General features: G+C 53.1%; 1 protein-coding gene across 2 annotated transcripts in view; it reads right to left on the bottom strand.

Moving 5' to 3' along the window:
- Positions 1-6,015: 6,015 nt before the first annotated feature.
- The window catches only part of Pex14 (peroxisomal biogenesis factor 14), a 140,655-nt gene continuing 122,864 nt past the window's right edge, over positions 6,016-23,806 (bottom strand). For both annotated transcript variants that reach the window (XM_085838591.1, XM_021159786.3), the window contains exons 5-9: positions 16,018-16,103; positions 13,014-13,116; positions 11,708-11,805; positions 8,914-9,005; positions 6,016-7,276 (exon numbers count right to left, since the gene is read on the bottom strand). In XM_085838591.1, coding sequence (XP_085694717.1) covers positions 6,823-7,276; positions 8,914-9,005; positions 11,708-11,805; positions 13,014-13,116; positions 16,018-16,103 — 833 coding nt within the window. In that variant the 3' untranslated portion in view covers positions 6,016-6,822. The remainder of the gene's footprint in view (positions 7,277-8,913; positions 9,006-11,707; positions 11,806-13,013; positions 13,117-16,017; positions 16,104-23,806) is intronic.

The raw sequence follows: 23,806 nt of genomic DNA, 5'->3' as shown, positions 1-23,806 counted from the left end.
GAGAGGTTTTGAGACAAAAAAAAAAAAATGCAGACCATGAAACCGACCTGAACAGCGCGCGCTCTGATTACTTGAATCTGGTCTCCTCGGCACCTGGTTATTAAGAACTGAATATTTTTCCACTTGAATTTAGTGCTATTAGAAATTTAATATATGTGTTTTATTTATTTGATTTTTTTTTTGCATGACTGATGCAAGGTTTGACATTTTCACTCAATAAAAACTGGAAAAAAAAAAACATCACGTTATCTTTTATTTTTAAAATTATCCCCAAGAGGCTGGCCATGACCCAATGTGTAGGGTAGCCTAGGCACAGCCAAGATCCAAATACCAGCCCAGGGAGAGGAGGGGAGACTTGGCTACTTTAAAGCCCGGAGAGCAGGGGTGCTGGGACAGACTAGTTTTGCATCTGGGCATAAGGCCAGGTTCTCCCACTATTTACTAAAGGGAAAAGATGGAGACTCAGGTCTTGCTCTTCCCTTCAACCCCACCCGAACGCCACTTGAGTCCCAGGAACCACTCCTGGAAAGGGCCACCTGGCATTGGAGCCTCAAGCCTCCCTAGGTCCCACACTCTGGCCAGCCCTCCTGTGTATTCTCTGGGGCTACAGGACTGCCACTTGGCAAGGGAGTCCCTCAGCTCCTTCCTTCTTCCTGCAGGGACCTGCCCAGTCTAGGAACAGCACGTACCCGGATCCATCCGGATGCTGGCGAGGCTCCAGCTTGGAGCACATGGTGGCAGATCCAGAGGACTAGTGTCATGGGTCTGCAGCCTTCACACCAAGGCCTGAGCTCCTGGCCTTGATGGCCCCAGGGCCGAGGACACCTTTGGAAGTTCAGTCAAACTTCTGCCGGTTTGGGTGGAAGTACAGGTGCCCTGCTGCTCTCAGAGGTCACGTGGCCTCTACCCCAACACTGTCCCTCGGCCTCAGCCTCACCAGCATTGTGCCAGTCCCACTCTGAGTTGGTCTCGAAGTGACCAGAGCTGCCCAAGGACACTGGGAAGAGAATCTAGAGCCATCCATGGTCTTCCCTACCATCACACCGCCTGTCACATTCTCACCAGCCACGTTCTCATAAAGCTGGGTCCTTGCTGTGCACTGATGCCCCTCACTGAGCCTGGAGCACACTCAGGCTCCAGGCAGTGTGGGTACAGGGACCAGAGCGTGCACAGCCTCACCCACTGATGCCAGGATGGGTACTCCCACCAGAGGCTCTCCTCCAGCCCAGCTCAGAGCACCCTTCCCTCTCTGCTTTGCTCCTGGAACTCAGCCCACAAGCTATTTACATAAATATGTTTCTAACAGACATGAAAATAGAGACTTTTTTTGGTCTTATTAAAATGTTCAAGTTGGAACTCGCCTGTTGTTTGTGGATATCTTGATTCTGTTAAATAAAACAGTGACTAATTTATGGGATAAAACACAAGTTCAACAAATTAAAGCCTTTATTGGAGCTTCAGAGGCCCTGGTGGGCTGCGTGGCCTCCCGTGGGGCCTGAGGGGAGGCAGGGAGCCAAGTCCCAAGCTCAGCTGGTGATAGACTGGTGGGTGGTGTGGCCTCGGAGCTCCCCTCCCCACCCCCGGGCACAGCACAGTAGTCACTAGGGTGGGACTTGAGGAGTGGAGGTAGTTTTGGGGGTAGACTCATGAGGCCCAAGGGAGGGGGCACTTAGGCAGTTCACTAGTCTTGATGGGTCTCCCCAAATATCCCCACATCTCCTGTCCCTAAGCTTTCTGGGCCTGGCTAGACCTTGGCGGACTCACATCCAGGGGACGGTGGAACCTGCTTCCCAGCAACCTGCAGAGAGTCCAGGGACTGGTACTAGGTATCCCTCCAGAGATGGATGCTGCCCCTGAAGGGCCAAGAAGGGCACACACCCCTGCATCAGGTATATGAGCCCAGTTGGATGGTGTTCCACCCCTGCCCCTAGAGCTAGGAGGGAGCTAGCTGTTGTGGGTGGCACTCCACCCCAAGACCCGGGCCCCGTGATATTGCCTGTACTGGACTCGGTACGAAATGCTGTAAAACATGTTTTTGTTCTGGGTTTTAATTAGCTGTGGTGCTGTGACATTTCAACACCCAAACTGGGGCAAATTCAAGGGTTTTGTAGCATGGAGGAATGAGTTGGAAGCAGCTGTGCAGGTTCGCCACTGATCTCAGCGGCCAGCCTCTTTCCCAGACAGCACTGGCCAGGGTGTTCTAGTAATGGGGTCAGCTGCTGGAGCAGACCCTGTCTCTAGCTCAGGATGGTAGTGGGGGGTATACAGTACTAAGACAGTACCCTATCCAGGCCACTGGGCAACACAAGTGTCAATTCACTGTCATGAGAGGTGGCTCCAGCTCCACAGGTGGCTTTGGCCTAGAGCCAGGACACAGGGATAAACATCCTGCTAAGGACAGGTCGGGTTTCCAAGAAGCAAGACCCCCAGGATGCTAGGATCTGAAGACCCTGCAGAAGTGAAGGGGGGCCACTATGCCATCCTTTCTGGCAAGTGCTGTCCCAACCTGTCCCAAGCTGAAAGAACGGGACTTCCACGGGGTGGAGGGCAGCTGCTTGGCCTCTGTGGGAATCACATGACTAAAAGAAGACACACCCCCCCACTTCTCTGCCAAACCTGCCTGCCTCAAAACTTGCAGCCTTTAGCTTTGCCTGAGCCTTTACAGGCCAACTGCTGTACCCTGAATCTATAGAGGTCCCTTGCCAAGAGCGCTGGAGAGGACGCCACAGTCAGGGTTACAGGTTAGCCAGGTGTCAAGCCACACACACACACCCAAGTTACCGTAGCTTTAGTTAGGGTGTACGGAGGCCAGAGGAATGTCTTGGCTGCTAAAGCATCTCCTTTGCAAGTACAAAGACCCGAGTTTGATCAACAGAACCCGCATACAAATGCTGGGCTTGGTGGCACACACCTGTAACCCAGGGCTGGGGAGGCAGAAACTGCTGACTGCTAGGACTCATGGCCAGCCGGTGAGCTGCAGGCCAAGGAGAGATGTCTCAGAGGAGGCGGACAGTGCTCCTGAGGATGACCCCGGAGGCTGTCTTTGGCCTTTGTGTGCACATTCGTGGGCATGCACACACACAGAGAGCAAAGCACGGTTTAACCAGAAGCAGCCTCCAAGCCACGGCAAGGGCAACAGCCCCGTGCCAGTGTGCCAGGTCGCAGTGGGGGTGGGGATGGACACGAGTGTGTTCTATGAATTCCCTGCTTAACTTTTTTTTCAATGTAGGGTGGGCTCCCTGGCTGTCAAGGAGCGGCTGCACAGAAAGCCACGTCCACTGCTCTGTTTATGTGGGTTTTCTTCTCTATATCCTTTTGGTTTTTTGTTTTTGTTTTTTGGACACAGGGTTTCTCTGTGTAGCCTTGGCTGTCCTGGAACTCACTCTGTAGACCAGGCTGGCCTCGAACTCAGAAATCCACCTGTCTCAGCCTCCCAAGTAATGGGATTAAAGGCGTGTACCACCACTGCCCAACTTCTCTTTATCCTTTAAGGGTCTCTCCAGAGCTGGCTCTAACAGTCCTTGCTGTGGCGGCTCCTCAGGCAGCTGGACCATGCTACCGGACTCAACATCCCTAGCCCTTTAAAGTCTTTCCAGGTCTCACCACACAGCCAGAGGCGGCTCTAGGGATCTTAACCTCTTCTGGGAGGACACCGACCTTAAAGCCTCCAATGAAAGCGAACTGTAAAGATTTGGTCATCATACAGGCAAGTCCCCCACAATGCAGGCTGAGCTCTCAGACTCATTTTGATGAAGAGTCTTGGGGTTATGCTCTGGGGCTGAGCTGTGCAGGCAGGGCTGTGGAAACGGCCAGCCTCCATGGCCGTATGTAATGTGGGCAGTAGCACAGGCATGAACCAGCCCTGAACTCAGCATGCTCCTGAGGTGACTCCAGTCTGTCTCTTCCTTCCCTGGGCTCTGAGCCAGTGTCTTCTCAAGCCTGGTTAGATCCCAGAGTAAGTAGAGGGTATGAGGACCCCAGAGGACAGCCAGAGGCTGTTCTTCTATCAATGGGCAAGCTAGTCAGCACCAGGAGGGTTGCACTGTATACAAGAGTGAGCGAGCGAGGCACACCACTGAACGAGTCTTAACTCAGTCGTCCGGGTAGCAGGTCCCTCTCTTCCCTCCCAAGTCACAAGTTTTTCCTAAATATATGTACTCATGCACACATACAACAGAGAAGTCTGATAGTTGAGACACAAACTTAGTAGTCCCTGGGCAACCCTTTTCCCTACCAACAGTACCCGCGAAGCCCAAAGCAGGCCCCACACAAGCTCCAGATGTCCTCGAACCCCGCACTGCTTCCTCTTTGGGTGGCACCCCCCAATCTGGCCTTTCTGCCCTGCCCAAGGTAGTTCCAATGAGTCACCCGGTTCTGGGGGAGGCCTGAGTCTGAGGAGAGCTCATACAGGGGGATCAAGACAGCTGGGCATGGCCTCCAAACACTGGGGTTCATCGTCTCCCAAACGACACTTTATAAAAAGACATCGTAATTGAGTTTGATAGTGCACTCCCTTCCAGAAAGGGCCTGACGGGCGGGCGCTGCCTGCTGCTCTCTTCTGCCCCATTCCAAATATTTTTACCTTATTTGGATGAAATGCATTATTTTTCTAATGAAAGGCTTTTTTTTCAAAGGGCTGTTTCCCCCGTCCAGCAGCCGACTTTATTAGGCAGCCCTCACGCAGTTTTGGGGAGGGGCTTTCCTTTCCCTGAAGTCACGCCAGAGTCCGTCCTCAAAAGCTGAACTCAGGTTTCTGTCCCTTCTCTTCTGAGCTTGAGCCCAGAACCTTCCAAGCTGGTAACGCCCAGGTGGGGAAGGCTCAGGGGCACAGACCTCCTCCAGGCCCAGCTCCTATGTCCCTAACAAGCACAACATGACAGCACTTAGCACTTGCTGTCCCAGCCCCAACTCTGGCTTCATTTCTGACCCAGGGTATCTGCCCCTCTAGACTTTTCTGCTTCTTTTTAGAAGGGACCTCAGAAGTTATGGCAGTACAGACGGTTACTGTACCGACAACGGTAGCAACAGTGTTCCCCGGTGATCCACTCACTAGAGGGCACGGTCCAGCCCTCTGATGGCTCAGGTCTACACCCTGCCTGACACTGGGACTCCTTGAGGTTCCTGGGGGAGCGAGGTCTCCCAGCCATGTAGGCTGGTCATCCCCAGGAGTGAAGAAACATGGTTTCCTTGGGGACGTCACGGGGCAGGGACAGGAAAAAGAATGATGGCAGGGAAGTGCCTGCCAGGGTGCTGCCTCTCTCTAGGACCAGGAGGCTAGAGATGCAGACCTAGGATTCATGGGAGATGATGACAGGAAGACCTGAGACAGAGAAAGGGGTGTGTGTGTGGGGGAAGATATCTTCTGGGACAAAGCGGCCCACGGTCACCCCCACAGCCACGCTGGTGTGTATGTCCTACAAAGCAGCCCACGGTCACACTACGGTCACCCCCTCAGCCATGCTGGTGTGTAGGTATCCCCTCCTTTCCCAGACAGTGAGAGGCAGCGACCATTGGAGCCTCTGGAGGGGCAGCAGTGGCCTCTACCAGGCACTCTCCACTTCCCAGGCCCCCATCCGCATGAGGCGCATGACAGGAAACTCCATGGCTCCAGGCATGGCCAGCCCTGGTGGACGGAGTAGAGACTGTCCCTTGGAAGGCACTCCTCCTGCCCCCCAGCTTTCTGGTCACAGCTCAGCACGCTGTGAAGGTTAAAGGGAGACAGGGCGGGCTTGAGCGGCTCAGCAGAGCAGACAGGCTCCTGGGGAATGTGCATCCATTTAAGGAAGGCAGCTCATCCTGCAGCACCAGGTCTATATACAGTAACGAGTCCCTTCCCTCCTGCTCTCGGGGGAATGTCGCCCTCCACAGACACCAGCGCGAGGAAGGAGCCCCTCCAGTTGTAGGTGAGTGCCTCTGACAGGTCCCTCAGGGCCCAGCTCTGGTAGTTAGCTGGTGGAGCTTTAGCTGAGACCCACCTCCGAGGCACGGGCTAGCAGACGAGGTCAGAGCCAGGAATTAAATATGGCAACTTGTATTTATTACAATTATGTACAGTCATATCTTATATTCTGAAATCTATACATGATCACATAAATGAACATGTGTTTCTCAGTGGGAAGGACAGACATGGCTGTTGGTCAGGAAGGCCCTGCTGCCTGGCTCCACCAGGAGGGAGAAGCACGCCTCACCACCGAGGAGCTAAACCACGACACAGCAAGCGAGACGTCTTGTGTGGTACAGAGGACAGCAGGGCAGGTGGGGTGGGGACAGGTGCCCAAGAGCAGCATCTGTCAGCCAGGACCCAACTTTGGAAGGCTGGGTCCTGGGAGGCCCGCGAGATGAAGAGCAGGCCCAGGGCCCTGGCTTTTGGAACAGGCAAAGAAGAAGCCACAAGCCAGGCCAGGGCACAGTGGGAGAGACAGCAAGACCACAGGGGCCATAGTTTCCCTGCACTGAGGTGACAGAGGCAGGAGGTGACATGAGCTCTGGCCATGCATGGTGCCAGGTGGTCAAGATACTCGGAGGATACACCTTGACAAGACACCTGTCAGGGAGGGGGCGAGGCAGCAGGGGCGTAGAGTGCAGAGCTCCTGAGTTCTCTGCCTGGCTTGTGGACAGCCAGAGCCACTGGGACTGGCTGGGGCTGGGGCTGGGCCGTGTTTGGGAGGCTGGTGAACAGAAATGCAGCCCACACTGCTGCGCTGAAGGGCAGCCCCACCCCTACCTGGGCTTCCGCCCCGTCGTGGAGGCAGAGCCGCAGCCCTTGCCCACCTGCCTCTGATGTCCCGGGGCACTGGGAAGGCGGGCGGCCAAGTGCCAGCCCTAGTCTCGCTCAGTCTCATTGCTGGCGCCTTCCGGCCGCCGCAGCTTCTCTACCTGCTCATTGATCTGCCCATCGCCGCCCCGTCGGTCCTCCCTCTGCACCCCAAGGACGTCCTCCTCATCCACATGGCTGACGTCATCGTCCTCATCGTCCTCATCCTCCTTGTCCTCCCTCTTCTCCTCCTCACCCTGCACCTCCATCCTCACCTGGCCCTTGACATCTAGCACCCCTTCACCCTCTTCCTGGGGACCCAGCAGGTGGTATGTGGCCGTGGAGCCCTCCGGGCTGTGGCTGTCCTTCCCAGGAGAGGATGACGTAGACTCGTTGCTGACAGGGGAGATGTCACTACTGCTGTGGTGGTTGACAGCCGCGGGGCTGGAGGGTGATGAAGACTTCACTGGGATCTGCCAGGAGGGGATCTTCGGGGCCGATGGGGAAGGAGGGAACTGTCTCCTAGCAGTGGACAAGGAAAAAGAAAAGCAGGTAGAGGTTGGTGATAGCACCTGGCTCCAGTGCCACACATTCCCTTGGTCCCTGATCCCTGAACACTCAAGCGATGGCAGCAGTTTCTCCAGGGTCACGAGGCAGGGCCCACTGGAGGCCCCATCAGCCAAGCTAGTGTGTCTACCAGAAGTGCCCTGTGCTGCCCGATACCCTAACGCAGCCTTGCCCACCCCAGGGCTGGACCTACCCACCTTGGCAACTGTTGGTCTGCCGAGGGGGGGGGTGGCCAACATACTCTGGAGTTGCCCCACCCACATTCAACATTGTCCCTACTCCTCTCCTGTGGCCAGACGGGGACAAGGAGGCAAAAAAGACCAAGGCTGGGAACCCGGGAGCCCCTGGCTAATGTGCCCATAATCTCAGCCAAGGGCAGCAGTGGGGAACGCTGGCTACTGGCTCAGAGTCATTCAGACCTCTGAGCCCAAACTTTGACCAAGGAAAAGCCAGCTCTGCCGGGCCCTCAGCCAGCAGCCAGCCAGACTGAAGCCCATTCCAGGACAGACCTGGGAAGTTGGGTCAACATGGTCATGGCTCAGAAGTGCAGCTCTATGACATGAAGTCCTGTTTCTGCAAAGGCCAAGAGGACAAGTCCTGTTCCTGCCTAGGGCTGTGCCACCTACCAGCACTGGTCACACAGTCAGCCTTCAACCCCAGAGCCCACCTGGTGGCACACGTACATCCGGCCTGCACCACACACACACACACACACACACACACACACACACACACACACACACACAAGCAGCTCAGTTTGTGGTTTCCTTGGTTTCAGGGTCACCAAAGACTTGTAAGGACAGACAATCTGCATGCCCTGCCTGACTGGCCACATCTGTTGTGGAGACACCCCTCCCTCACCTTAGGAAGTGTGCTCCTGCAGCCTGGGCTCCTCAGAGCATGCCGTACCCCATCCTCGCTGCTCCCACAAAGCCCACCTGGCTGTGGAGGCCTTGCCTCACAGCTCCTAAGTCCCTGGCCAAGCAGACACTCATGCTTCCAGGTAGAGCCCACTTGCATGCACTCAGGCCGAGCAACAGTGTACTCCAGCTTTCTGGACAGAGGACTCCAGGACACTCTGCTTTCAGCTTTAAAGTCTGCTTGCTCTCAACCAGGTCAGCACTGCGAACACTGCGCTGCCATTCCAGGGAGCGCCAGGAAGCTTCCGGGGAGGCAGAGCTGGTCTGCTGATACGGCTCTCACGCCCTGTAGGCCTCAGTGTAATGTTGTCTGAGACAAGGCTGCCTGGAAAGAGTGGCTACCTCCAGGTGCACTGTGACAGTAGGTGTCATGTACCGGACAGTTCTCTGCCTGCAGGCCCTGTCTCTGCCCCACTGCTGACCTCTCAGACAAACATTTTTTTTTCTTTTCCTTTTTTTAATGCAATACTATGGATGCTATCTATCCCCCTGGTATGGGAGCGCTGGCTCCTTAGGAGGGGAGACAGGAGCGCCTAAGGTTCGCCTCAAGATCTTCATCTTCCAGCTCAGTGAGGGGTCCCGTCCCTTCTGGGATTGTTGTGCCAGCCCACAAGACCCCGACACCACCAGGTTGACCTTCAATAAGCAAGAGCTCTCAGCTTCCTTTCCTACCGATTCAAAAGAAGTCCTTTCAAGGAGTTGATTTCCGACTTGAGCTCATTAATATTCTGGGACTCCAGGATCCAGTTGGTTGATGTGGTGGCCTATAGGTCAGAAGACAGATAACACAGGTCACAGTGGTGCCTGGTGCCAGCCTGTGTCTGGGGTCGGGGGATTTAGAAGGGCCCTCGCTGGGGCAATAGCTGCAAGCCACTCTGTGTACACTCTGCATTGTCACGCCTGCCTGTGACAAAACCCTACAACAACAGTCCCCAGCCTCTGACTGGTGGTGGCGCTAAGAAGTCATTCGGTGTTCTTTGGTGGCACTACAGCACCCATGTGTAAAATAACAAAGAAGCCCTTCTGTCTCCCAGTGACACTGACGGTTTGTAGTGGTGGCAGGTGACGTTATGCTGGGACAGCGGGAGGGGCTGCTCTAGCCATGAGAATCTTACACTTCTGCTTAATGTTTGAAACATCCATTAAAACCACCAACAGACATAAGCCACCTCACAATGACCCTTCCTGAAACCACACTCCCCAAAGAAATCAGCACTAGTCAGGGCAGCAGTCCAGAAGTGGCCTGGGGAAGGCCTAAGCACCCGCTAGCTTTCCCAGTCCTGCCTTGAAGCAGGCCAAGATGGCAACCTCACCCTAATGCCATCTCCAAGCTGCTTGGGATCTCTGGCTCCTGGCTGGGACCTCAGATCTCCAGAGGTTCCCCAAGGGTCACGGAGGATGCCCCTAACCAAACCTCACTGTCAGCAAAAGCCCCTGTGGACCACTCTACCCAATCTTAGTCACTGTGTGGGACAAGTCAAGGGGGAGTGGAGAGGACACCACCTCATCCCCAGAGGGCAGGACACTTTCCCATCACTAACCCCTCAAGAACCACACCTTTTATGGTGTGATGAGGAAAGGCCTCACAGTGGTCCATAGGCTGGGGCTGTGGGTGGCCATGTGGCCTGTGACTGCGTGCAGGCATGAGAGGCAGGGGTGTCTCAGCTTACTAGGCTCTCTCTAGACCCATGAGGGGACATCCCTGGATCTTCCCTCTGAGCCATGGCTCCTGATACAAGGCGAGGACACTAAGCTAGCCTACACAGCCCACTGGGCACACCCCTGTGGGAAGGAACTTCTTGGCTGTAGTCTCAGATAGAAAGACCTGGGCAGTCTGGGAAGGGACAGGGAGCAGGCCACTGCCCTCTCACCCATCCCCATAGGTCTGCGCCGCAGACCACCAGACAGTAAGGCCAGGGAGCCACTGTTCTGGCTTCTCTGAGCCCTTGAAAGCTACAGCAGCCCATTAACAAGGGAGCGATTTCCACTCACTGGCCACAAAGGACTCAGATTTCCAAACGCACATGGTGCCAGATGCCAGGATTTAGAAATAAAATCTGACATCTGGGGCTTTTTAGCCAGTCTCTTTAAAAAACAGTTGTAGCAAACTCACAGGCTTCAGTTTTATGTAGGTTTTTAATTACTTAAAGCTCTTCTTTTCATTTTTTACAGTGCTCCAGTAGGAGTTTGGAAGGCAGATATAAAAACTTACATTACAGCTGAGAAAACATAGCTTGAGTCTTTGGTTTATAGGGTAACAGGAATCCTCACACACTGTAGGCCTGGATGCCAGGCCAGAGCCTCACTTCAGCAGGGAGAGCAGGGCAAGCTTCTGTGGGGCAGGAGCTGTGACAACTGTGGACATTTCCAGACCACAGCAGGCCCCACACCAGCCATCCCCACCTTCCTGAGAGCTCAACATGTGGTCCTGATCTCAGCTGGGGCCTGAACACAGTTTTCCAATTTCCGGAATGGCTGCTGGCCACAGATCTGAGTGATCCGTCAGGTGGAGGCCACGCTGCCCTTCCTGCATGCTTTACAGCTGCCTCTAGGGCACATCCAGTCAGTCCAGCAGTGACATGGAATGGGTGCTGGAGGGATCCTTGGGGACCTTCCTCACAACAGGGACCCACCCCACCCAGGCTCTACCAGAAGTGCAAAGGTGTTCAAGTTCCTGGGTTCTCAGTCCATCTGTGCAGAGGGTCGGCAGCCCTGGGCGCAGATCTGCTGGAACCATTCCTAGGAGCAGCTCAGCTGGGGACCTATAGAGGAGCCCATGGAGCCAATAGATGCTGCCACTCAGACCCTGTCAGGATGATGTCTCAGAGATGATACTGTCACACCCAAAGCTGAGGACCGGACTCCTGTGCTTACTCTTAATTTTAAGCACATGGCAGTAAGTATAACGAGGTAGGTACTGGCCACAGCTCCAGTTTATACAAAGACCCACAAAGGTGTAAGTGACTCCCTGTGGTAGGTAGCTAGCAAATGGGAGCTGAGGCTTGGCCCTTTCACCTGCTGCTGAGCAGGCTGCTTCAGATCTGGGCAGCCAACCTTAGCTGGCTCCGCTTCCTTCTAGATCATCTGACCCCACTGCAAGTGAGCCCTGCACCTTAGGTAGAGTGTGATCTAGGAAATTACCCATGGTGCACATCTCTGCTGCCTGCACTCCTCCTTGGCCTGGCTGTGACCTACAACCCAGCCTGTGGGGGTGTGCCTGTCACCAAAGGTTCATCAGCAGGAGGTGGCATGGGGACGTGAAGGTTAAAGTGCTACACTAATACAGTGCTGTCCCTGCCCCCCTTCTTCAATGGGGCAGACAGTGACAACCCTAGGTGTCACCCTATGATAGAACACTGAAAATGGACAGGCAGGCACACAGAAGACAGTATACTGTCATGGAGGATCATTAGGCTTAGAGCTAAATGAACAGACCCTGCCCTGGGGACCTAAGGGCCCAAAGTACCTTGGCAGTGGCCAGCTCGTGGGCTAGCTCCTGGACCTTCTGCTGCTGCTGTCTCAGTAGCTCTTGGACAGAGGCCAGTGTTGTCTGCACCTGAGTCACTAGGGAAGAAAGTGTCATGTCTGGTAAGCCAGCGCCCACGGTTCCCTCCTCGCCCACACACCTGCAAGCTGCTCCCCTCCCTGCTCTGCTCCATGGAATGTATCTGCAGGCCCCTGCCCCCACACCCAGATAATTTATCTGTGCTTGGGGTGAGCCACCCGCTCTGTGTGTAACCTCTGGTGTTTCTACTTCATCTTTCCATTGTGTGCTTGTCTGTGGTCAACAGTATATCTGTCCAAAACCTCTCCCCTCTAATTATGCCTGGCTGTGCCATGCCTGGCTGTGATGTGCCTGGCTCTCTTGCTCCCAGCATGCTCTGATCATTCATCTCATTGGCCTCCGAGGCCTTGGGTGCCCTTGGGTAGCTTCAGTTCCAGGAGAGCTGAGGCTCGGGTCTCTCTTCTTATCCAGGAACGGGAGAGTACAAGACCCACCTGCGGCAGTCTCTCCTGTTCCCTACCCCACTGAGGATGCGCCAAGGCTCCACCACCATGTGACCCGTCGAGGCCTGTGACTACTATGTCCCTGATTCCTAGGAGAGCAATGGTTCATGGGACAGATGAGTTAGAGGACTCCAGACAGCTCTGCACAGGTGCCAGCAAGGGACAGAGCCTCCTCCTGCCTGGGACGGGTGCCTCTCTTGCCTGTCTTGAGGTTTAGACTCCCAGCTCCCACTTAGCAAACAAGTTCATAAGGAAAAGAGCCACCTCTGCCACAACAGGTCCCAGCTAATCTGGGCCATCACTGGGGCAGCAGGTACTGAGTGCCACCCGTGTGGAGTCGATAACAGGGGAGGTGGCAGGGGTCCCGGGAGCCACAGTAATTACAGACTCTCTTGACCCTGCATCGGATTCTTCGAAGGAAGGGGGGAAAAAAATCACTGAAAACCCCCCTGAAAACCTCATAGAAGCAGAAATTAAAAATGAACTTTACAGCCCTTAGAAAGGCTGTCATTTTATTCCCCTTATTAATATTCTGAGGTTGGGAGCCTTTCCGTAAAAACATAATTAATTGAGGCCGCGCCGACAGTAAACAAGCAATTTCAAATTAAACCGAAATGACGGCGGCTTCATTTGCAAATGTGAACAGATTCTCAGAGCAGATAAATGAAGTCACCACAGAGTGGAGACGAGGGAGAGGGAGGGGCCGAGAAGGGGCTGCGTTAGGACGCTTTGAGGGGTGACTTGATGGAGTCATTAATCTTTACCTGTCTGGGCCACAGTGCCACTCAGTTCCGAGAGACTCGCTGCCATCCTCTCCAGCTGCTTTCTGTCCTCTCGGCCTCCCAGGATGAGGGGCAGCAGGTACTTCTGCAAGAAGTGGTCAGGTGAGGAGGTGGCCAACACCGGTCTCTCAGATCCCACCTCCCTGCTTGCCCTCATCTTCCGCAGGTTACCCCACAGAAGAGCTGCGCTCTCCACACGAGAAACCAAGTGCCTGAAAAAGTTACACGACGTAAGAACGTCCACCTGAACAAGGACCAAGACCAGAAGGAAGTGAGCCTCCAGGTGTGGCTGGGGCTGGGGGCAAGCAGCGTCTCTGAGCTAACTCCCCAGCCTTGGGAAGGCCTCCCTGTGTGAGGGAGGCCTTGTTACTTTCTCTTACTTCCCTTAGATACCTCACATGCCTGTGAGGTTTTTAAATTCTATTTCAAAAGTTCTAAGCAGGGACTGCAGAGAGATGGTCCAGGAACGGACCCTACTGGTGGCTCCTGGGGAGGAGAGCTGCGCAGCTTCTCACCGCGCCCTTTCTGAATCTTTCACACTTCAACTCTGCGAAGGAAACAAACCGCCTCGGCGACCCAGAAACAGTATTAGATTTGAGTAAACACAGCATTACTGGAGAAACCAGAGGAAAATCAACAGACGTCCGGGATCGTTCATCTTCCATGGTGGGATACGGCATGCACAGGGAAAGCACCCTACAGCAGGAGGTGCGTGCTTCAGAGAGAGCCAAGACAGCCTATATCCTCCCAGAACCCAAAGGTGGGGCAGAGGAGAAACTGCCCTAGGGGACACAGAAAGCCAAAGCTGGTGACTGCAGAGCCACCAAACAAGGGTCCTGGAACCAGCCTCTCCATCATTGGGAAGGCGGGGGCACACCTGTAGGGCTTGGGACGCGGATGTACGACAAGGGCTGGAGGTAGAGTTGTTAGGTCCCCAATCGAGGGGGCACAGTCCACACCAGCCCTAGAGCACACTACTCAGCTAACCACAGGAGCCTGGCAGGTGCTGCCCAGAGGGAACGGAGGGTCCCAGACAGGTAAAGAGGGACTGTTCTCCACCGCCGGTTGGTTCTGTACTAGGGAAGAGAAGCAGGTCTCTCAGGGGTTTGTGGGAGAACTCATTTCAGGAGAGACTCAGAGCGAGCTTGTCATTTAGCATATGCACAGAAGCAGTTTCTATTTCGCAAAGTGCTTTGCAGCCACAGTGTGAGTTATTACCCACAACTGAGCGAAACTCATCAACTGCAGCCTGACGCTTCCAAAGTATAAAAGTCAAGAAATTCTCAGCTGCATAACCAGCGACCCCCATCCCTGAGGCCAGAGCCCGTGAGTGGGAAGTGATCTGGCTAAGTCTGTGTCTGTGCAAAGCAAGACAGCTCCACTTTTTCTAAACTTAAAAAATACTACTGACATGCTGAAGACAGGACACCACTGTGACCAACATTTCAATGCTTCCCTTCTTTGTAAAACACAGGCTGGTGGCCAGAGCTCCATGGAAACAGATGACAATCTCTGTGTCACATCTGAACCAAGGTGCCACACCTCCTGTTCTGTGGGGTTGGGGAGGCGGGTTGCCACTGTGATGAGACAATCGTGAGCTGCTCACAGGACCCTGGTACTTGTGAACTCTGTGTTGGTACCTGTCTGTCTGCAGCTAGTGGTCTAAGAAAGGCTGCCACACACAGGGCTCCACAGCAGCTCAGGCCCGACAACACTTTGCTTCTGAATTTCTTATTTTGGCGTCAGGTGCTACCCTGAAGAGTTACATTCTGCCACAACTCTGTCAGTAGCTACTGTAGGAAGTAAAAACCTAAGAATCTAAGGTTTAAACACATTTCATGTGCTCAAAGATACACTGCAAGCCTGGGAATTCAGTAGAGTCCTTTAAAGAAGAAAAAAGAGAAAAAGAAAAGAAAAGCAGTCACTAAATGCAGGCTGGGTTAGTGGGCGGCGTCAATGGAGAACATGGCTTCTCTCCAGGGTAAGCAGGCCTAAATGTGGGGCCATCCAGGCTGTGCATCTTGTAGATTAGTTTCTCCAGAGCAAGGACAGGCCTTTCCACTGGTATTGGGAGGAAATGTTGGTTCAGTGCCTTTAGTTCTGCTGTGAGCATCGTGAGCTACGAGCTCTTGAGGGCTCGCTGACTCAAAAGGCCCAGGGAAACTCCCACATTTATACAGATGCTACCACAGTCCACAGAAAACAAGAAGTGTGCTTCCTGAGCCAGTTGTAAATACCAGGGTGGAACAAGGGCATCTACGGGGCTTCCCACGTGCCAGCAGGCAGGGAGCCAACACTGCTCCAGCACTATTCCAGGACTGACTCCTGGCCTTCCCTGCAACCCTGAGGCCAGTTCTGCAGATGCTGGAAGCCATCACATGGAGAAGATGCACTCATACTCCTGACCTGTGCTCCTGCTCTGCCTTCAGTGTGCTCAGACTATTGCTGGAGCAGCTGGGCAAACCCATTAAAATCAAAGCCTCTGTTGGTGCACACCGGCTCTGTTCCTTTTCTGAGTATCGGACTCACAGTGCCGACTGATATGGGCAGGCACACTTTCACAACACTGCAAAGTCGGACTATCTGTCTCAGGAACATCTTATGGATGGAGCTGTACTCTGGGACAGAGTCAGGTTCAACACACACAGCTAGGCTCCAGTGTGCAAGCCCGTAAGGGCTAGATCGCTCTGCTTCTTCAATCTGCATGTTTCTCAGTGGTGCCAGGCACTGCTCTAAATACTTGAGCCAGCCGGCCATCGGGTCATGCTGCGGGTGGGAGTCAGGGTGGCGAGGTGAAGCAGCAGTGCTGTGTGCATTCATGTCTCTCCTGCTGTGCTCCCTGCTTCCACCACAGCTGCTGTGCTCTGAATGCCTGTGTACATAATAAGCCAGGGGCCAGGAGGGAGGAGGGAGGATAAAGGAGGAAGGAGGGAGGAATACCAAAGGGTGGCAGGGCATAACATGGTGGCCCTGAAAGGCCACTTACCTTGTAGAGTTGGTGAAAGCCAAATGCAATTCCTGCCATGATGATAGCCAAGGCACCATAATCTCGCCATCGGGAGCCTCTGGGGCCTGGGGTAGAAAGGAAGGAAGAACTAGAACAGGTCTCTGCCCAGGTGTGTTGCAGTGGACAGGCCAGTGAGATACACAGCTGCAGAAAGCACGTGACCATCAGAACATCAGGGCTCGGCTCTGCCCTTTCTTCTTTCCAAGGTCCCAGAACCGTCTGCCTCACTTGAGATGGAAGTGATCTGACCGTGAGATGCTGGGAAGAGGTATCTAGCCATGGGGGTCAGAAGGCAGAGGGGACAGAAGGACCTTTGGCCTAGCCTCATGAGAACAGGATCATTCTTGAGGCTAGTGTGCGCACACCACATGGAGGATAAACCAGGGGTCAATGATAAACCTGGGCCTCTCTGCTCTGCTCATTCCTTAGGCTATAAAGACACAAGTCTGCCAAGGACCAAGGCTTGTCTCCTGGAGGCAGAGTGGGTGGGGTGGAGAAGACAGGCCAGAGGCCTGGAGCCCTCGCCCTCCACAGTGGGAGGTAGCAAGACTGCAACTCTGTATTCTAGGAGAGCACAGGCAAGCCCCGATGGGGACACCCTCTAAGGGCTGCGGAGGCCAAGGAGCTTTAGAAGGAGAACTTCTAAATTTGCCTGAATCTGATTGAAGATCTGGAACGAGCATCCAATGCCCACTGCAGGGCAGGCTCCAGTTCACACCGACCAGCACATGTAGGCCTGTGCAACATTTATTTTGTTTCCTTTCTCCAACTGTGTTCTGAAAACTGTAAACAGAAAACTCCAGAAAAAACAGCCCAGAGGCCTTGGAGTGTACACGACGCTAAGTAGCAGGACGGATGGAATCTCAGCCATGCGCTCTGACCCCCCCCCCCCCCCCCCCCGGGACAGCGCATCCACACCGACGTGCTACTTGCCCATCACATACTGATCACCATCTCAGCTCTCTCTCAGACTGTCTTAGTATCTCACCGCAGAGTCTACGTGAGCTTTATTTCACTTAACAATGGCCTCAAAGCATAAGGGCAGAGACATTGGTAATTTGAATCTGCCTAAGAAAAGCCAAGTGTTTCCCTTAAGAGGAAAAAGTGAAAGTTCTCCGTAAGGAAAAAAAATATGCTGGGCTGCCAAAGATCAGCCATGTAATGGGGGTGGGGCATGCCTTGCAATATAGCATACTGGCATAGTTAGGCTTCACCACTGTTAATCTCACTGTGCCTAATCTGTAAGTTAAACTTCTAACAGCTGTGTACATAGAGCCCAGTTTCAGGCTTCTGTTGCCCTGGGACATCCCCTGTGGGCAAAATCCCCACAGCTCCAGATTCGAGTGCAGAAGAAAGGAGGCTTCTCCCCTCCCACAGAGAGCTCCTTCACAAGGGGCTTGGGTATGTAATCTGGCCTGCTCTCTCTGGGCCTCTGGAACAGAAGTCAAGTCTGCCTCCTCTCATGGGATCTGCTAGGAGGAAGGACAGAGGCCATGGTGGGCACTCTTGGCAGGCATGGATGAAACAAGGTACTGTGTCAGTGGAAAAATTGCCTACAAGATGCCCGACGGGCTCTGCTGTGAGAAGAGCTGCCTTCCTCCAAAGGTGAGTCTGGGGGGAGGGAGGCACTGGGCACTGTGGGAAGTCTCAGAAGGGACTGTAACTATTACCGGTTTCCAGACTGGGTGCTTCAGAGAGCTCTCCTGCCCCATCCTTCTCTCTCTGTGCCTGCAAGCTCTCCGAGGTACTCGACACTATCTGCTGTCTCAAAGCCCAAGGAGAGGAGCAGGCTTAGTGGTGAGCTTCGGGCACAGAGGAGAGGCCGTGGGTCTGTGGCCATCAAGGTCTCCCTTGCCTAATGGAGGCATCCCTGTGTGCTGCAAGCTCCCTTTCCTCCAGACACTGCTCTGAGACTCCTGAGGTGGGTGAGGCTCTCAGCTGGAGCCTGGCAGGCAAGGCCTCTGCCCTGCGTAGACCTTCCCGTTGCTCCATCTTCCTAAGTTAGTCAGGCCTTGCTCTTCATGGCAGATGTGAGGTGCAACCTCTAGTAAGTACAAGTCCATCTTAGGAGAAGCCGTGGAGAAAGAGTGACCTCCCACACTGAGGGACATGTCCCTTGAGAGCACCTTCCCTAGGTGCTGCAATCAGCAAGCCATATTCATGTTAACTCTCAAATGGCCACTGGCCACTATCCTACAAGAAGGCAATGGTACCACGCTGAAAACTCGTCCAGACCCCAAGCTTGCTGAATCAGCTGCTTCCACTCGCACACCTCCCATGCTTGGACAAGCCAGACTCTTTCTGCTGACATTGAGACCCTGAGGCCACACAGCCGCCAGAGCTTGAGATCTGGGAGCTCAGGCCCTGCACAGCTGTCCCTCATGCAGGACCCTGCCCACCCCAGGCCCGAGAAACACCTGTAGTTCCCTGCCGGCTCACCCTTAGCCCTCACTGCCGCTGCGTTCCTGCCAGGCTCGCGTTAAGAACATTTTATTGCCCCCTGGTTTTCATTATTAATGAAAAGGGACCAGAATGATCTTTCCTAAAGTTCAGAGAGTCTATAAAGACTAGAAGCTGAAATGCCATTTTACTCGTTTTAGAGATGTGTGATACAATTCTGTCTGCGGCAAAATGAAGAGAGGACAAACTCAGATGCTAAAGCCTTTCCCACTGCATGGCTTCAAGGGTAAGAGGGTCCATTCAAGCCCTCACACTGGGTCACTCCTCAGTTCCCACCATCTGCCTCCTGCCCGCAGCCCACTCTGAGAACAAACAGGCTTTTCCCGAGTGCAGTGGACTCTCCTTACCACACTCCTGTGTCCGGAAGCAACCACAGGGCCAGCAACTTGCCGGCTCCATTTGGGAAGAACCGGGAGATGAGAAGCCCCTGTGAAGACTGCTGCATCGTCTCATTTACTCAGATGAATAAAGGGTGAATGGGCACGAGTGGACGCAGGGACAACTTCCCGAGTCACTATCTCCTCTCGCCACGTGGGTCCCGGGATTAAACTTGGGTCATCAGGCTTGGTGGCAAGAGCCTGCACCCAACTGAGCCAGCTTCTCGGCCTGAGTAAGCTATCCAACTGGGGCAGGAAGGATGGCTCAGCATGGAGTCCCTGCTGTTCTTCCAGAGGACATGAGTTTGGGTCTCAGCATCTGTGGGGCAGCTTACAACTGTCTGTGACTGCAGGTCCAGGGGATCTGATGCCTTTGGCCTCTGAGGGCACTGCACTAACAAACACACACACACACACCACTTAAAAGTAATAATAAATCTTTTTGTAAAAAGCTGTACAACTACCAGGTAGTCACACCTATAGTCCCAGTATTTAGGAGGCTAAGGCAGGGGGATCACAAGTTGGAAGGTAGCCTGGGCTACATGACAAACGTGAGAGTGAACAGCCAGCAGCCTGAGCGAGCAAGAGCATCTCTCAGCCCTGGTCTTGGTACCTCTTCCCTCAAGGCTCCATCATCCCAGTGGTAGCATGGAGGGCTCCACCAACACCACAGGCTTTGTGAAAACACGGGGCAGCACCTGAGCATCTCTGGGGCTGTAGCTCTGAGACACGGCAGGAGCTAGGCTGTGGTGGAGCACTGAGGAGGCAGAAGCAGGTGGATCTCTGAGTCTGAGGCCAGCCTGGTCTACACAGCAAGTTCTAGGACAGCCAGGATTGCACAGAAAAACCCTGCTTCAAATTCCTCCCCCAAAAAGACTCGGCAGGGGACAAACTGCCATGGCTAGAAGGGCTAGATACCCCTGTAGTCTCCCAGGCCCTTGGAGAAGCAGCATGGGCACTGAGGGCTACGTAGAGCTCTCCAGGATAAAGGCTCAGGATTGGGGCAGCTGTGGAGACATTGGCCACAGGGGCAGGAGGGGCAGGGGAAGGTAACATCTCCAAGCCTCTGTAACTATTCTCTAAACGCCAACAAAACCAACACAGGTAGTTTCTTGCACTGTATCTCCATCAACAGAGAGAGCCTCTGAGCACACCATGAGAACAGACAAGGAGGCAGGAATGCACGTAGGACCCCAGGTACAACAACTGAGCTGAGAAGTATGGCTCTCAGCAACAGCCCTAGACCTGTGATCATCCTGCTGAGACACTAAACTCCAGTGACTGCCCTTGGGAGGCTGGGGGCCCAAGCACAGGGCAGGGCGGTAGCAGACATCAGCAAGACATGGGCGCTTCCCTCCTTGATCATCAAGGCTGGAGCTGTGATTCTATGGTGGTGGCCTAGCTCCTCAAAGCAGCCCGCCAGCTCCACTCAGACCCTGAAAATTAAATGGCAAGACAGGCTCACTCAGTAGGGTCCTGGACAAAAGCCAGTCCACAAATCAGCACCTGCCACAGTGCAGAGTCGCTGGGTCTTTTGTACAGACAGCAACTGGAGGTACTTACTGCAGGCCAAGCTAAGCCAGGCTGGCTACAGCACAAGGCACACAGAAGCACCCGGCCGTGGCTGGCAACGTGGACAGACGGAGAATTGAACCTAGAGGCCAAGACCGAGATGCAGGATAGCAAGGCTCTTGTGTGCACAAGAAGTAAGCGGCTCAGACAGTTCAATTTTAGCCCTTCTTCATGATGCTGATCTCTGGTAGCTTATTATATACTGGGTGTGTTATGTCACATATGAAGGCAAAGAACCTTAATACTAAGTTGCCAAGCAGCAATCACAGCCAACAGATCCTAGGCCTGGCTTCACATGCACTTCCAGCGAGACATGATCTTTTCCGTTTTTCATGGGCCATGCTGTTGCCAGCAGTGTCCTCTTTAGGCAGGAAGGCCAGTGAGTAAGTAGTATATCCACATCCCCTCGTCACAGCTGGAGAACAACGGACTCTGAAATCAGGTCAGTGTAGTCTGAGCCCAGGAACTGAAGACCAATGCAGGCAACAGAGGGACCAGGTCTCAACAAGCAAACCCCGGGCTGGAGGTAAATAGCTCAAGGTAGAACATACGCTACCAGGCCCTGCGTCTACTCCTGATACCTTAAGAGAGAAAGAAAAGCCAGTTGTGGTGGTTCACGGCTGTATTTCTAACCCTTGAAAGGCTTGAGGCTTAGCTAGAGTTTGAGGCCAATCTGGACTACAGGGTAAGATCTTTCATTCATTGATTTACTCATATATATTAATTTATTTTATAGTACTTAGTATGTATATTGAATAATACACACACACATGCTCACACACACTCAAACACTCGAGTGCACACACACACACATACACACACATCATCCCTGTGGAAGGAAGAGCAACCCGTGAGACAATGGTGCTGGAACAGGTGAAAATCCACATAAAGTTTCGAGCTTATACTGTATGCAAAAATGAATGCTACACGGGCCACACACACAAAGAACGATAACTACATAGATAGATATACGGATTCCTTCTGTAAACAGGAAACACAAGTCTTAGAGTCTTAGGATGGACAAAGTCATAAAAGGTGGGGGCCGTAAAAGGCAAAACAACTGACAAAAAGCATGCCAACAAAAGGCACCGTCACAAAAATAAACAGGCAAGTCACAGGCTGGGAGACAAGAGAAGGGACAGACAGGAGGGACAGGGATACAGGGGCAGCCTGACAATTCACTGAGGCAGGGACAAGGCTGCTTTTGAAAAGGCAAAGCAAAGCCGGGCGTGGTGGCGCACGCCTTTGATCCCAGCACTCGGGAGGCAGAGGCAGGCGGATTTCTGAGTTCGAGGCCAGCCTGGTCTACAGAGTGCCAGGACAGCCAGGGCTATACAGAGAAACCCTGTCTCGAAAAACCAAAAAAAAAAAAAAAGAAAAGACAAAGCATTGCAGGAGTCTTCATAAAGATATATGACTGACCGGTAAGAACCTGAAGATGGCAGGGCTGGAGGGCTTGCTCAGCAGCTCCGAGCACTGGTTGTTTCTGCAGAGGACCTAGGTTCTGTTCCCAGCACCTACATAGAGGCTCACAACAGTCTGTAACCCCAGTCCCAGGAGATCCCATGTTCTCTTCTGGACTCTACAGCACCAGACATTCAGGTGGTACACAGATGTACATGCAAGCAAAACACTCATACACATAAAATATATATAAAAAAATTTTAAACCTGAAAATATGATTGGCATCATCATTAGTCACTGTATTCAAAGAACAGTGAGGCCTTGTTACATTCATGCTAGCATGGCTAAACATAAGACTGAATACCACATCCCAGCAAGAAGTGGAATGGCAAACGAACAGAGCCCTGAAACCCTCACAAGGGAGTCAGTGAGGATGGCACAGTGGACAGACACTGCCACCAGGTCCCATGTCCTGAGTTCAATCCCCAAAACGGGTAAGAAAGACACTAAGCACATAAACTACTGGGTTTGTGAAAGGGCAGAGGTGTGGTAACAAGGCACGCACTGGCACGTCACAGGAGGGAGGCATGCAGGCAAAGAAAGGCACAAAGACACTTTTTAGGATAATAGGAAACACACACGCACACACACACACACCTACACTGTGATTACACAAAATAAATGAGTTATAATTTATCAAATAGGATACTGAAAAATAACAACAACAAAACCCCAGGACTTTTACTGGTGTATATTATACTTCAGAAAAGTGATTAGAAAGAAAATAATTAAGATGCAGAAAGCAGAAACTTGGCATCCAGCAAGTCCACGATAGACACCATCTAAGCATGTTTTTGTGTAAGATTTACACAGCAATGTTCTCAGCAGTATTATTCACATCACCCGAAACAGGGGTTGGGACCAAAGAAAGGCACAGCCTAACAGTAGAGAACCTGCCCAGCATGTACAACTCACACTGCACAAGAAGTCAAAAGCATGACCAGGGGATCATCTAACAGACCAACAACTAGTGGCAGGCAGAGGACCACCCATACAATGGAACACTGACCCTGAGGGAAGAGGAACGCCGTAATGTAGGTGACCTTGAAACCACTGTGTCAATGAGAAGAAGCCAGGCACAGAAATAGCCCACTCTGTGACACCACTTACCTAAAATGCCCACAAGAGGTGAATTTATAGTGACGGTTGCCTGGGGGTAGGGGTGGGAACCAGGACTGAGAGGGAGTGGATCTGAAGGGTCCCACAGGAAGAGTATAAGAATTCTCTGAAGCTCGCTCATGACAATGACTGTACCTCTCAGTTGAGTTACTAAAAACCACTGAATTCTACCCTTGAAATGGATGAGTTTTGTGATATATAAAATATATTTCAATAGTTCTAAAAATTGTTAGGGGCTGGTGAGCGGTTCCACAGGTAAAGGTGCTTGCTGCCAAGACTGAGGAGCAGGGTTCAATCCCTAGAACTACACGACAGAAGGGTTCAATCCCTAGAACTAGCCGACTGCTACAAGTTGTCTCTGACCTCCGCACATGCACACAAGTGCATACACAGGCGCACACACATACACACAGATTAAAAATTAATGATAAATAAGATGAAAGGAAATAAAACAGAACTCAGAGTTGACTGCAGACCTACAGACTGACACAACAGGCTGGAGGCTTTATCCCCAGCACCATACATAACAAACACCACGAAGCATCCCTTCTAGAAAAAAAAAATTAAAAAGACAGGCAATGGCCATGGTAAGAGGGGGTAGGGGTGGGGGTAAGGTAGGGGTCAGGGTCGGAGTCGGGGTAGGGTAGGGGTAGGGTGGGGGTAGGGTAGGGGTGGGGGTAGTGGTAGGGGTAGGGGTAGGGGAGGGGTAGGGTATGGTAGGGTAGGGCAGGGGCAGGGGCAGGGGTAGGGTAGGGTATGGTAGGGGTAGGCTACTG

The sequence above is a fragment of the Mus caroli genome, unplaced genomic scaffold (genome assembly GCF_978045245.1).
Source record: "Mus caroli unplaced genomic scaffold, Mus_caroli_1 scaffold_6, whole genome shotgun sequence".
In the NCBI taxonomy this organism is placed as follows: domain Eukaryota; kingdom Metazoa; phylum Chordata; class Mammalia; order Rodentia; family Muridae; genus Mus; species Mus caroli.
This window is presented reverse-complemented; position numbering and strand designations above follow the sequence as displayed.